The sequence below is a fragment of the Danio rerio genome, chromosome 3 (assembly GCF_052040795.2).
Source record: "Danio rerio strain M-AB ecotype USA chromosome 3, GRCz13ab, whole genome shotgun sequence".
Taxonomy (NCBI): domain Eukaryota; kingdom Metazoa; phylum Chordata; class Actinopteri; order Cypriniformes; family Danionidae; genus Danio; species Danio rerio.
In genome coordinates this window covers 51,376,436-51,391,143 of record NC_141023.1, presented here as the reverse complement: position 1 = coordinate 51,391,143, position 14,708 = coordinate 51,376,436, and the positions used below count along the sequence as shown (strand labels likewise).

At 34.2% G+C, this 14,708-nt stretch overlaps 1 protein-coding gene and 2 long non-coding RNA genes across 5 annotated transcripts in view; 1 reads left to right on the top strand and 2 right to left on the bottom strand.

Annotated features, from left to right (window-relative positions):
* Positions 1-9,745, bottom strand: part of crb3a (crumbs homolog 3a) — a 29,622-nt gene extending 19,877 nt beyond the window's left edge. Inside the window, exons 1-2 of one of the 2 annotated variants that reach the window (XM_087243328.1) lie at positions 9,464-9,745; positions 6,797-7,000 (exon numbers count right to left, since the gene is read on the bottom strand). In XM_087243328.1, the coding sequence (XP_087099454.1) occupies positions 6,797-6,866 (70 nt within the window). In that variant the 5' untranslated portion in view covers positions 6,867-7,000; positions 9,464-9,745. 2 annotated transcript variants of the gene reach the window in all.
* Positions 1-14,708, bottom strand: part of LOC147846039 (uncharacterized) — a 531,070-nt gene that overhangs the window by 339,420 nt on the left and 176,942 nt on the right. The window lies entirely within an intron of this gene.
* Positions 8,096-13,429, top strand: LOC147846041 (uncharacterized). The gene is made up of 3 exons (XR_015481252.1): positions 8,096-10,290; positions 12,540-12,695; positions 13,070-13,429. It is a non-coding gene; the product is annotated as an uncharacterized LOC147846041 (long non-coding RNA).

Here is a 14,708-nt window from a genome sequence, read left to right as displayed (position 1 = left end):
GATTTACGGCTCAAAAAAATAATGGGTTTGAAAAGAAACACCCATTTTTGGAAACAATTTAAAATATAGCATCAAAAATGTAATGAGTCTCAGTTTTGTAAGCAACAACAAATCCATTTGATTTTTTTTTTCTACAGTGTAAAATCCCAAGATGTGATCACTGCACTGAGACAAGATGCATTTTAGAGGGTCAGAGAACAAATAAAGGTACAAACTGACAAATCAGTGATTAAACATGCTGATTAACAGCTATGAAAGTGAGGAAAAAGGAGGGGAAAGAGAGAGTGAGAGAGTGGGAGGAGAGAGAAAAATATGTTAATCATTTACAGGAGTAAACAATTCCTCAAGGGCAAAAGTGCAAAGATAACTTTAAAGAAGGAAAAAGAAGTTGTTGCCGGACTAATCAAGTGGCACATGTTTGTGTTTCAGCACAGCAGAAAATTTGCTGAATATGTTTATGGTTCACACCCTGTATGGATGTAAAAAATCCTACAAAACTAGTTTTTTGCTAAAAATCAGAAGCAAAATAAACATTTTGTGCAGTAGGCATGGTATAAGATTCTGATGGTATGACAACCTTGGATATAAATATCACGGTATTGAGATTACTGCTCTAATATATATTCTTTTTAAATGTGTGAAAAACTTTTTACCCTTTGTACACAATATATTTTAATTTGGGAAACATTTTAAATGTTTTGGAACAGTAAACATGTCAGGCTAAATAATTCAAATGAATTATGGACTTCTGTCTTCATTTACACAATTTCACAATTTAAAACAACATCTTTGGATATCTCTCCCGCTGGAGATACTGTTGTCCTAAAAGACGACAAAAAAATAAAAACATTTTTATTCATACATTAGAAATGGTATTACAGAAAATCTTGACAGTTTTAAAACCTTGACTTATCCAAACCGCTGTATACCTTGAACACGGTTATCACCCGTATAAAATAGGAAAGTGGATATATTTAAACTAAATTTGACATCAATATAATGAAGTCCAATTTATATTTAGAACTGTTTAAATTTAAGTTTTATTAATTTCACTTTTTTCTAAAACAAATACCACAATAATTACATTTTAAATGATTTCACTTTAAAGTGTAAAATTGTGTTCATTTGTTCATTTTACTTCGGCTTAGTCCCTTATCAGAGTCACCTCAGTGGAATGAAACTCCAAAATTCGTGTGGGAATTAATTTTTTTGTTGTTGCTGATAAATATTTTAATAAATATTTTTTGTGGCTTTTTATTGAGTCTTTTCGTCAACAGCTGATACCTGACCCAAATTTGCCTGCCAAAATATAGTGTTATATGAACTACTATTATGGTAAATTACAAATATGGTAAATTATATATATATATATATATATATATATATATATATATATATATATATATATATATATATATATATATATATATATATATATATATTAACATATTACGTTTTTGCGTTCCCTCTCAAAGATGTTTGCATTATTTTGCAAATATGTTTTGCGAAGGAACGTAAACAAATTTGATCATGCACCAGCCTACATTGTATTTTTTTCAGAAACCATTTCAATCAGATGTAGTCATGATAGAATACACTCCAACCTAGCCAAAGTAGTTTGCTGGGAGTTCGTTATACAAAGATAAAGACCATGTGGGAGGTGTTAGTTATGCGAAATCAAAGAGCGAGTGGTGCATGATTAATGTGCCAAAAAGTTATGCTAAGATGAAAAATGACTTGCAGGAGACACCTCCATTTCTGGGATATTATATCTCGTTTATGGGCATCAAGGAGCCACTACAAATCAAAAATATACTTAATAAAAATAAAGTTTTTAATTAACTGTTTGTAACCTTTATATTTTATTTATTTAGGTCGCAACAGTGGAATGAACCACTAACTATTAAAAGTATATGTTTTACGCAGCGGATGCCCTTCCAGCTGCAACCCAGTCCTGGGGAAAAGGCAAGGCAAGTTTATTCATATAGTAAATTTCAGTACACAGTGGCAATTCTAAGTGCTTTACATACACGGGTATAAAAAGACAAGTATAAGAAAATAAAAACAATTGATAAAAATGATTAAAAACAGATTAAAATGTGTTAAAAACAGGTTATAAAACAGTGAAAAAGAACAATAGTGCGATCTGTCAGACATATCACAGTGCACAATCAGTAAAGGCACAGCAAAACAGATGTGTTTTCAGTCTTAATTTGAACGTGCCTTATGTTGGAGCACATCTGATCATTTCTGGAAGCTGATTCCAGCAGCGAGGGGCATAGTTGCTGAAAGCCGATTCTCCCTGCTTTGACTGAACTCTTGTAATTTCTAGTTTATATGATCCTAATCTGTTGATCTGTTGGGTTTGCATTTAGTCAGCATATCTGTAATACTGTAATACTGTACTGAGGTCCTAGGCCATTTAGTGATTTATAGACAAGTAATAATACTTTAAAATCTATTCTGAATGTAACTGGGAGCCAGTGTAAAGACTTGAGGACAGGTGTGATGTGCTCGGAGTTTCTGGTTCTGGTCAGAATCCTGGCCGCAGCGTTCTGGATGAGCTGCAACTGTCTGACTGTCTTTTTGGGAAGGCCGGTGAGGAGGCTGTTACAGTAATCCACCCTGCTGCTGATAAAAGCATGAACAAGTCTTCACTGGAAACAAAGCATCTAAGTTTTGCAATTTTTTGAGATGAAAGTATGCTCATTTGCTAACTGCTCTGACATGACTATTGAAACACAGATCTGATTCCAGAGTCCTACCAAGATTGACCTTATTTTTTGTTGTTTGAACCTTAAAGCCAAGATATGATTTCACCTTGAGAACCTCATCCCTGTTCCCAAACGCAATGACTGCATAAACACACTCATTCACACACAACAGTCATTTACTACATCCACTAATTTAGTATTCAATTCACCCATAGCGCATATTTTTGGACTGTGGGAGAAACCGGGAGGAAACCCACACTAATATAGACATGACATGATAACCGTTTTTAAGGTATATTGCAGTTTGGAAAAGTCAAGGTTTTAAAACTGCCAAAATTTTCTGTTGAAAATGTTCAGATTTTAATATTCACGTTTGTTTGTTTTATAGGACAAGTATCTCCAGCAGAAAAGCTATACAAAGAGGCCATTTTTAATTGTAAAGAAATCTGTGTTTTTGAAACTAATGAAGACAGCAGAAGTCAATAATTCATTTGAATTATTCATGACATAATTACTGTTCCAAAATATTTTAAATGTTTCTTTAAATAAAATATATTGGCTGCGTTAGAAATCGCCTACCATTCAGTAGGTTCTACATTTAAATTAAAATTTACAACTCGACCGTAAGAAAAGTACGTTCTATACAGTATAAATATGCAGGTCTTGAAATTGCGACCGTTTTGGTAGCATATGCGGCCGAATTTTATCTATGCAACCTCAAAATTTATTTCGGAGCATTAGTGCAAGTGCATATAATTGTTGTCGTGCGACCAGTTTTCACAGCAAAATGTTCACCACATGCGCAGAATTAGAAGGCATTCACCCATTACGCATCTTTGCACCTAAAAACCCCAAACGCAGCGGTCAGGAATGGTTTAAACAGTTGACATGTCAACTTGCTGCTGTAAACAAAGCTCTTCTTATTGGCTCACTGCGCTAGAACAGAACGAGAATGGATTGGTTAATGTCAGCTGTCAGTTCTGATACGAGAGAATGAACACAACACTGACAGATGTAGTTTTAGAAACCACCTAAAGTTACAAATAATGACACGTCTGATTAGTGATCGTGTCATGAATGTCAATCCACCATATAAACTTTTCAAAGAGGGGATAAAAGACTTCCAGTGTTTAAAGTCTGCTATGAAAATGACTAAAGCATTCACTATAAAGCCGGACGTGGAACGGAGTTTTCAGGGAACAGTGTTTGCCACAGAATCTTCACATTAAGCACGAGATGTTCTAACATTATTTAATCGTCACAATGCTGTCAGTCGTGCAACTGATATTCCATGGAATCACCATCAAGCATGCATTCTCTGAGATGACACTAATATTGCAGCTCATGAAAAGACCGTTATTGCAATTAAGATGACATATGCATATAATAAGTTATATGTCAATATCATCTGTGCAATATCAGACATATCAGTTCATCTCATTCACGCCAAGCAGTACATTCGTGCAGCTGGCCGGTGAGCGCATGCAGATTTTTGTTTATTTATTACTTGTTATTAGTGTTGAATATATAATAGAATCTGTTAATATAAAACGTGCTGTTTAAATGATTTTTGGTGGCTGCGACTACATGTTGTCTGGTGCGCCTACATTTTTTAAGTTAGGAGCACCGGTGCTACCAAGCAAAAAGGTTATTTTAAGCCCTAATATGAGTAGTATGAATGGAACTTGGACATACTACAGATGCCATTTTGTCATCATCACATGATCTACCATCGTCAGTTTCGTCACTTCACTCCCAATCATAAATTCTCTCACGCTGCATCATGGGATCACGTAGTGTCCATTGGATGCACACTTCAGAATCTCACAAGAAGTAGTAAGTCATCTAGGTATATCTCGCATACTGATTTTCGAATTATATAATTTAGGACAAACTACACGGCTCGCATAATGTTTTTAGGGGTGTCAAAATGAATTGTTTCTTTGGTGCACCGCGATGCAAACGCAGACAATTCGGTATCGGTTCAGTAATAATCATTCATTCATTCATTCATTCATTCATTCATTTTCTTGTCGGCTTAGTCCCTTTATTAATTCGGGGTCGCCACAGCGGAATGAACCGCCAACTTATCCAGCAAGTTTTTACGCAGCGGATGTCCTTCCAGCCGCAACCCATCTCTGGGTTCCACACACACACTTATACACTACGGACAATTTAGCCAACCCAATTCACCTGTACCGCATGTCTTTGGACTGTGGGGGAAACCGGAGCACCCGGAGGAAACTCACGCGAAGGCAGGGAAAACATGCAAACTCCACACAAAAACGCCAACTGAGCCGAGGTTCGAACCAGCTACCCAGCGACCTTCTTGCTGTGAGGCGACAGCACTACCTACTGCGCCACCGCCTCGCCCTCAGTAATAATCATGACCGGTTTATTACAACACACCAGGCTACTTAAAAACGCAGAAACTGTGCACAATTTCACTGCGTGTGTGTGTGTGTGTGTGTGTGTGTGTGTTTTCTGGACAGTCTTTCACTGACACAGCAGAAGCCCCTATTTCTCTGCGATTGAGGAAATGAAAGTGAACTAATTTCTCTCTCTCTCTCTCTCTCTCTCTCACTGTGGCCCATTTCATCTGCTGGCGTAATTTTTCCTCTCGGCTGCTGGCATGACTTTTCCTCGCCTCTCTTTTCCGCTCGGCTATTACAGCGATACTTCTGGATATAGGTCTGCACCCGACCAGATTTCATGCGTCGTGGGAATAAATTTCCGAATAAAGCGCGGGAGTGGTTGGTAACTCTGGTGTAATTTGGTGGGGGGTCTCACAATATCGCTCCCGAGCGAGCAAGCTGTTTGGTGCGGTCTATGTGTGTATGTGTGTGAATAAAAGACAGCGTGATGCTGTGTGTCTATGTGTGTGTGTGTGTGTTTATACAGACAGCTTGTTATAGCTGACAAAGCTGTAACAACCCCCAGACATTTAAAAAAATAAATACATTTAAAAAAATATATATATTTTTTTTTTTTAAAAAAGAGTATATTTTAGAGTAATCAGTAGTAATCACAATACCATGAAATTGTGGAATTTTTAACCAAGGTTATTATACTGTCAGTAACTTATACAGCCCACGCCAATGCCAACATGGGGAGAACATGCAAACACTACAAAGAAATGCCAACTGGCACAACCAAAACTCCAACATTCTTGTAACCTTCTTGCAGTGAGGTGACAGTGCTAACCACTGAGACACCATGCCGCCCCATACTAATATATTTATTTAATGTGGTACAATACATCTAGCTGTAGAAAAAGTCCAACAGGTTAAATTCTATGCGACTGTTTTACTTTATGTTCAGGGGCAACATTGACACAGCTTCATTCTCCAAACAATAGATAAATTAATAAAAAGCATTTAAAACACATAACAAAAATATTAATATTATTATACAAATCTTGTTCTTATATGTCTCACTTGTTTAACTAACAAATATTAAATCACAAAGTTTATTTGTTCATTTATGTTAAAAGCATGTAATACAAAATTCATATAAATATTATATGCAAACTGAATAAATCTTATTTTTGAGTGTATGATTTGGGATGTCTATGTTAGGGAAAAAGACTATCTTAAGTTCTGTTTCATGGTAATTTTAACCATGCGGAATTATCACCATATTGGCATATCCGCTTCATTCCTTTAACTAGAGTCAATTCGGTGACCCCTTATACATTTACCTCAAACATACTCCACATACAGTTACAATAAATAGTTATAATATATTCTGTGTGTGTGTGTGTGTGTGTGTGTGTGTATATATATATATATATATATATATATATATATATATATATATAATTTATTTATTTTTTAATCTTACTATTGAGTACCATTTATGACCTCCTGACAATACCTAAAATGTTTTTGCAGAAAACTGACATGCTCGAGCTTGCCTGAAGTGTTCCAGACACAGTTTAGTACTAAATAAGTTAAAGGAGTGTTCCCCACATCTTGCGTTGAGATTAAGCTGTTCGAACGCAGTGAGCCTGAACAGTGAATCATAACCAGGACACTCTGAAAGTTCAGTTTCGGACAGGACTGACTGACTGACTGACTCACCCTGCGCCGAAACATTCCTGACGAGCAGCAGCAGAAAACTCCCTGCCAACAGCCCAACCTGCTGGATCATCTCCGGGATGGGCTCAATCTGCACCTCTACCCTCAACCAGAAGGGGCTGATGCTCCGGGTAGGGTGGAGCAGAGCGATCAATAAATCATCTCCAGGATCAAAGAATAAAAACAGTCCTATCTGCCTCTTGCAAGCTGCAAAAGAAGAGTGAAAACGTCTGTTAGAGAATTTGAAACTGCTCTGCAAATCTGATCGTTTACTAGTTTAAAATGCAAAACCACAACCAGAAAGGAACTGTTTTAATATAGGGAACTATTCAGCTCACTCTTTTTTTTGGTTATGATCTCGGATATTAAATTTCGGAATAAAATAGAAATTAAAAAAGACATTGGTCTATGCACTGGTTCACTGGAAAATGGGAAAGATAGTATTTAATTTTACAACATTTTCAAAGATACAACCATGGACCAAGGTATCAGTGGAGCTCTTTATGTGTCAAAAGTATTTTTGTAAAATGATCTATGGGGATATATCATGTCAAAAAGTCTTTTTATAATTTGTTTTACATCCAATGTATTTCTACAAAATTAATAATTCTCAGTGGGGCTGGAACTAACAATTATTTTAATAATCTAATAATCTGTCAATTTTTTTTGATTAACCGATGAATCGGATTTTTAAAAAGAGCATTCATTTCCAACCCTTAATTCAACAACAGAACTAAAACCTTTAGAAAGTGCACAAACATGCTGTCCTTGAACATTCTTAAGCTGTTATATTATTAATAATTTTAAAAACTTAGTAGTTTTGTCCTGTTTTCAATCTAAATATCTAAAAAAATCTTAAATCAAAATACATACTAGACACAAAGTAGCATAAGAAATTATGTCTTGTTTTATAAAAAAAAAACACCTCCAAATTAAGTGATTGTTTGCTTAAAACAAGCTAAATTATTTGTCAATGTGGTAAGAAAAATAATCTTAATGAGATATAATCTCAAACAGAAGATAAGCATCACTTAAGTTTCTCATGCCATTTTACTTGTCTAGTAATCTTAATTAAAAATTTGTTTTTAATATTTGGACTGGAAACGAGACAAAATGAGTAAGAAAAGCTTTTTTTGTAGTTTAGCTATACATGAAAAAGGCGAGTGAATAAAAACATGTCTTAAGTCTTGCAATGCAAAGTAACTATAACACCGCTTCGTTCCTTCTATTATTAACCCTTTCACTGGTGAGTTTCAAAGATTCTATCTGTAACTGGGAGTGAGTTTTTTTTTTTTTTTGTTTAGCTGTGTCCTTTGAACACTGTGTAAGTGTGTATGAATGACAGATCACACTATTTTGTCCAGTGTGTGAATTATTGATGATGGGAGGGGGGCATCTTCGATAATAATATTTTGTGTAATACATGCTTCAAATGTATGTATTTATTTAAACTACATCTTACTTATTGATAAAATACATTTAAATTTTCAGAGCTTTGTGAGATATTTAGTATATTCTGACCTAATTAGCTATTTTCGGCTTACTTTAGGTCAAACTATACAAACTACACATCTAATTTTGCCTTAATGTAGAAACAAACATCTATTTTATGAGAAATCAGTCTTGTGAACTCTTATGGTGCCCTAAATCTGCCGGTTTTAAACTGTTTAATGATTTTTTTTCCTCGCTTAGACTGATTCACAATGGTATGAACCGTTTAAAGGGTAGTCAAATGAATGCCTATTATTTTAATTATTAACTTTATTTTTTTAAATACAGATTAGATTGAACTTTTTCTCAGATTCAAAGGGACCCCCTCATACATCTTGGTTTGGTGTCCTTTTGGGGGGATCACACCTTAATTGGGGAGGTGGGGGGTCCGTCCCCACCAAACCCCCACTGAAATTCACACCCGGATTCCATTTTTCATTGCTTTTATCCTCGTTTCTTTTATCCTCGTTTATGTAAAGCACTTTGAATTACCATTGTGTGTGAAATGTTCTATACAAATAAACTTGCCTTGAAAAAGAATTAATTATGGTTTTTCTTGCTGTGTGGCTCATGTGTAGTTTAAATCTCAATAAAATTATTGATTTCAGCAGCACTAAATACATACAGTAAAATTATATCAAAGTAAAGTTATTTTAGTGGGATTAATACTTCTGAGAAGAATATGTTTGCTTTTAAATACCATACAATCACATATTGAAACACAATTTGTCATCAATATTGAAGTATTTATATTTGTGAGATTTGTGTGTAATTATACATTTTAAATAATTTTCACATCTTCAATTAATTAAAATGGAGCAAATAATACAGTGATGCCAAAGTAAACACATGGCACCATTTCACAACCACTCATTAATGAAAAGTCATTGATCAGATACAAAGGTTTTGGCAGAAACATAAGTCATTACTGTTTAATATGAATACATTAGCATGTTGAATTCTTTACGAGGTTTAAAAATATAATTGTGTAACTTATTTCCAGGTTAGACATATTCAAGATGTAAATGAAAACTGTTTAATATAGGTATAGCAGCTAATCATAGAACCATGTTTATTTTCTTGATCCACTTCACACGACAAGCACATTCATCCAGCTTATTTGTGTTGCTAAGCAAACAATTCGTGTCACATAAACAAAACACAAACTCATAACGTTACCTGTATGTTCACCTTCATAATCCTCGAATATTTTCCGACTGTATGTAAACTAAATGTCCAGTAGATCCACCACAGGTCGCTTCCGCCTCACCTTACTGGTGAAATGAAGTATTTAAACCGAATCTAGCTCGACACCCCGGCGTCCTGCGCATAATAACGCATTGTCCTTCGAGATCCTGTCCTGCTTTTTTCAAAGGTGGTCTTGTGCGCCTGGTATTTACCAGTTGTATTGAGTGAACGTTCGAGCTGGCTTCTTCTTCCTAAATTCTCATTGCTGATCACATGGTTCAGTGTCGTGTTACAACACCTGAGTCCAGCTACTACCTGTGGCGCGGCACAGACGAGCTATTGTGCACACAGATCCACCTGCGCGCTCACTGGATAGATGCTCTCACTCACGTCCGCTCTCAGCATGACTTAACTTTTTTTGTTTCATCTTTGATCTCTTGCACACTTGAATATTTTAAGGATGTCTGGAGTTTGAGGTTTTGGAAGACATATTTAAGTGGTAGAATGTTTATTTAAATAACAAACACTCTTTTTATTACATTATCAACGAATTCCGTTTGAGGTGTTTCAGTCTTGCGACCTCCAGTGGTTGTCAATGAACTTTTAATCTTATAAGAGAAAAATTCTTGACATACCAAAGTTCTGTTAATCCTTTCCCTACTTTTGGGGGAATTATTAACCACTTCGTAGCTGTCGCTTCGTTGATGAGGATCCACACGCAAAAAGAAGGAAGTTGCCCACTGATATGTTCCTCATATAACTTTTTTTACATAAAATGTTTATATAAATGTGTATTTTTATGTGTTAAAAGCAGAGATGTATAAAGTACTAGAGACCCATACTTAAGTAAAAGTACAAGTACTCTATCAAAAATTGACTTGAGTAGAAGTAGAAGTGCTCTTTAAGCACCATACTTAAGTGGAAGTACTAAAGTATTCAACATTTTTAGTACTTAAGTATTGCAAGTAGTTTATTTCAAAATTTACTACTCAAGTACTGAAAGTAAAAGTACAAGTATTGTGTAATGTAGTTATTAAAGAAAGTCAAAGTCAAAAGACATCATATTGTTTTGTTTATTTTAAATATCTTTTTTGGGGACACTTGATTAAGCAGAACGAAAAGAAACATGGCTTATGATACTGTTTTTCTTTGTAAATAGTTTATATGGTACAAGAACTCACAACGTCAGGCCCTTTTGCCAGAAAATCCTCTCACTGATGAGATTATTCAGCATGTTCACTCACATACATACTCTCTCTCTCTCTCTCTCTCATACACACACACACACACACACACACACACACACACGTACACTGCCCTGCACACACCTAAATGTATACTCTCACACATTCATACACTCTCTCTCACACACACACACACACACACACACAGTTCTCTCGCTATCTCTCTCTCTCTCACACACACACATTTTTGTGAATTGTGGGGACATTACATAGGTTACGATTGTTTTTATACTCTACAAACTGTACTTTCGATTGCTCTAACCCCAAATCCAACCTCTAAATCCAAACCTTACAGGAAATTATGTGTAGTTTTACTTTCTGAAAAAAAAAAAACATTTAGTGTGATTAAATTTTATAAATAATATCCACATAATTCACCATCTCCTCATAACATCCGTGTAATACCGATGTTGTTATACATATACATGGGCACACACAAACACATATAAATACACTCTTTTACACTCTCATACACTCTCTCTTACACACACACAGGTACAATCACACAGTTTCTCTCTTACACACATTATTCACTTTCACTCACACTCACACACACACAAACACACACTCACACTTTGGGAGTTTTGAAGTTTGATTGGTTAATATCACAATAAACAGGAGTTCTGTCTTCTGGAAGCACTCGTGAAACTAAACTAAACCAGCAAACTAAATCCTGTTGCACTAATTCCCTTGATTTGGATTTTTTTGTAAAAAAAAAAAAAACAACAACAGGAAAGTGTGTATATTACTGTGTTTAATGAAAATCTGAAATATTTCATGGCTTATGGCTATGATTTAGTTTAATTTTTTTATTGTTTTTAATTAAATTTGTCTTACACTTAATATTTTCTGTAGTATATTTATTAATTCTGGTACTTTTACCATAAACCAACATCTTAACCATTTGGTAGAGGCTGATATTTTAGAAATTATGGGATGTGTTGAGAAAAAAAATGCATTGATTGTGTTAAATTAGCGACATTAGGAGAAATGCAATCAAAAAAATTCTATTGCTGTTGTCTTGGTGTGACAGTTAAAGGATTTTTTGTAATACAATTTCGTTCTTTAATACAGCAGTCAGATATATGAACCGTACCTTTAATTTGACCAAACAAAACTCATGCACAGAAGACTGCATGAGCATTTACAGCTAATAAACTCATGTCAATATTATCCCGCCTGCTTTTTGAGCACTGACAGGCGAGGTCTTATGATTGGTTACTTTTCACCTGCTCAACAGAAAGGGCTTTAGAAATGAAGCGCTGTTCAGCCATGGCGGGAAGAATACGCGATTATCACAGGTAATAGACACAGTGGAGAAAACTTGCACATCAGACACATCGTGTCTGGATGGATCCACAGCTTTAACAGCCGAGAAGAGAGGAAAAGTTACCTTACAAACAGGCCAGCGGGTCAAATGTCCAAAGTGAGAAAGAGAGAGGCAGAGGCGAAGTTTTACAACATTTCTCCATAATAGTGAAATAGCGGCTTGTGTGCTGTGCCGCCTCACCGCGCCTCCGTCCTCCGCCATAGTATTGCGACATCGCGCATAGGAGATAAATGACGTCATCACGTAATAACCGTTTATGATCTATTACTGAACTGATATCGATCATTTTGACACCCCTAGTAACGAGTAACGATGCAGCACATAAAAAATCTATCGGAGTAAAAGTATTAAACTCATGGAAAATATGTACTTAAGTAAAAGTGGAAGTAGGAGAAAAAAATAATACTCCAGTAAAGTACAGATACTGCCTTTTAGTACTTAAGTACAGTAGTGAAGTAGTTCTACTTCGTTACTATACATCTCTGGTTAAAAGTGCATTTATTTTTATAGAAATTGAAAATGTATTGAAAATATATATAATAAAACATGATAATAGGCTATATGGATATTTGTACGTTAATTAATGAGCACTACTTCCAGTTATTAATTATTTAATTTATTTGTATTAAATAATTGTTCCTTCATTTATGTTTTACACAGCGAATGTCTTTTCAGCTGCAACCCATCTTTGGGAATTAATTAATAAATTAATTAATTAATTTATTTATTTATTTATTTATTTATTTATTTATTTATCTTCTCTTGTTTAATCCTTGTTGTTAAAACATGTGAAATGCTTTTGCTGTATAATGAAACTGCACACGTTTGTTCTTGTTAATAAAACATTTAAAAAGGTATGACAAATAAAGATTATTTAGCAGCGGGACAAGGCAGTGGCGCAGTAGGTAGTGCTGTCGCCTCACAGCATGAAGGTTTCTGGGTCGCTGGTTCGAACCTTGGCTCAGTTGGCGTTTCTGTGTGGAGTTTGTATGTTCTCCCTGCCTTCGCGTGGGTTTCCTCCAGGTGCTCCGGTTTCCCCCACAGTCCAAAGAAATGCAGTTCAGGTAAATTGGGTAGGCTAAATTGTCCGTAGTGTATGAGTGTATGATTGTGTGTGTGTGTGAGAATGTGTGTGTGGATGTTTCCCAGAGATGGGTTGCAGCTAGAAGGGCATCCGCTATGTAAAAACTTGCTGAATAAGTTGGCGGTTCATTCCGCTGTGGCGACCCCGGATTTATAAAGGGTCTAAGCCGACAAAAAAATGAATGAATGAATGAATTCTGTGCTTTCATCAATGTTATACTTTTTTTTTAAACAATTGTATACTATTTATTAATTTGTTATATTATGTGTTATTTACAGTTTACATGTAATGAGAATTAGAAATATATTAAAGGGAAAATTAAAAATAATAATAAATCATATGTTTCATTCCATGCTCAGCTTATTTTAGCTGGAGAAATAAAGGGTATTTGGTAGTTACTTTTTTCCCAGGGATGGATTGCGGCTGGAAGGGCATCCACTGCGTAAAAGCTTGCTGGATGGGTTGATGGTTCATTCCGCTGTGGCGACCTCGGATTAATAAAGGGACTAAGCCGACAAGAAAATGAATGAATGAATGGTAGTTACTTTGCAACAAGGAAAACAACATAATAATTAAAAATGTACAATGTAAACAACTATAATAATAATAATAATAATAATAATAATAAAAATATTAATAAAATAATAATAATATTTGCTACATTTTAAGCATATATAATTAGTAGTAAATACTTCATAATTTATTGATTTACAAATTAAATGAAACATTCATATATTTGTGTTCAACTGTGTTTTATTATTTTACTGTTTTAATTATTACAATATTTTTTGCCAATTAAAACCCACTGAAGTTCTTTCATTTACTCTAGTTTGCAAAATCCCGGCTATTTATTTATTTATTTATTTATTTATTTATTTACTGATTTATTTATTTTATCTTTATTTATCTTATCGTTTCTTGTTTAATCCTTGTTGTTAAAACGTGAAATACTTTTGTTAAAATGAAACTGCACATTTTTGTTCTTGTTAATAAAACATTTAAAAAGGTATGATGAATAAAGATTATTTATTTTAGTAGCTTTTGTAAAATATTTAAACAATTCTGTGCTTATATCAATGTTCTACTTTTTTAATCAATTATGTATTAAGTTGTTATATTATTGGTTGTTTTCAGTTTACATTCAGTGAAAATTAAAATATTAATGGGAACAATAAAATTTAAAAAATCATATATTTCATTCCATAGTTTTTTTTAGCTAAAGAAATAAATAGTATTTAGTAGTAACTCTGCAACAAGGAAAATTACAACATAATAATAAAAAATGTACAGTATCAACAACTATAATAATAATAAAAACAATTGCTACGTTTTAAGTATACATAATTTCAGTAAATATTTCATAATTTATTGATTCACAAATAAAATAATATATTCATATATTTGTGTTCAACTGTGTTTTATTATTTTACTGATTTAATTAGTACATTTTATTTGCCAAGTAAAACCCACTGAAGTTCTTTTATTGTTAAACATGTGAAATACTTTTGCTGTATAATGAAACTACACATATTTGCTCTTGTTAATGAAGCATTTTTGAAAGATAAAATTTTCAGATTA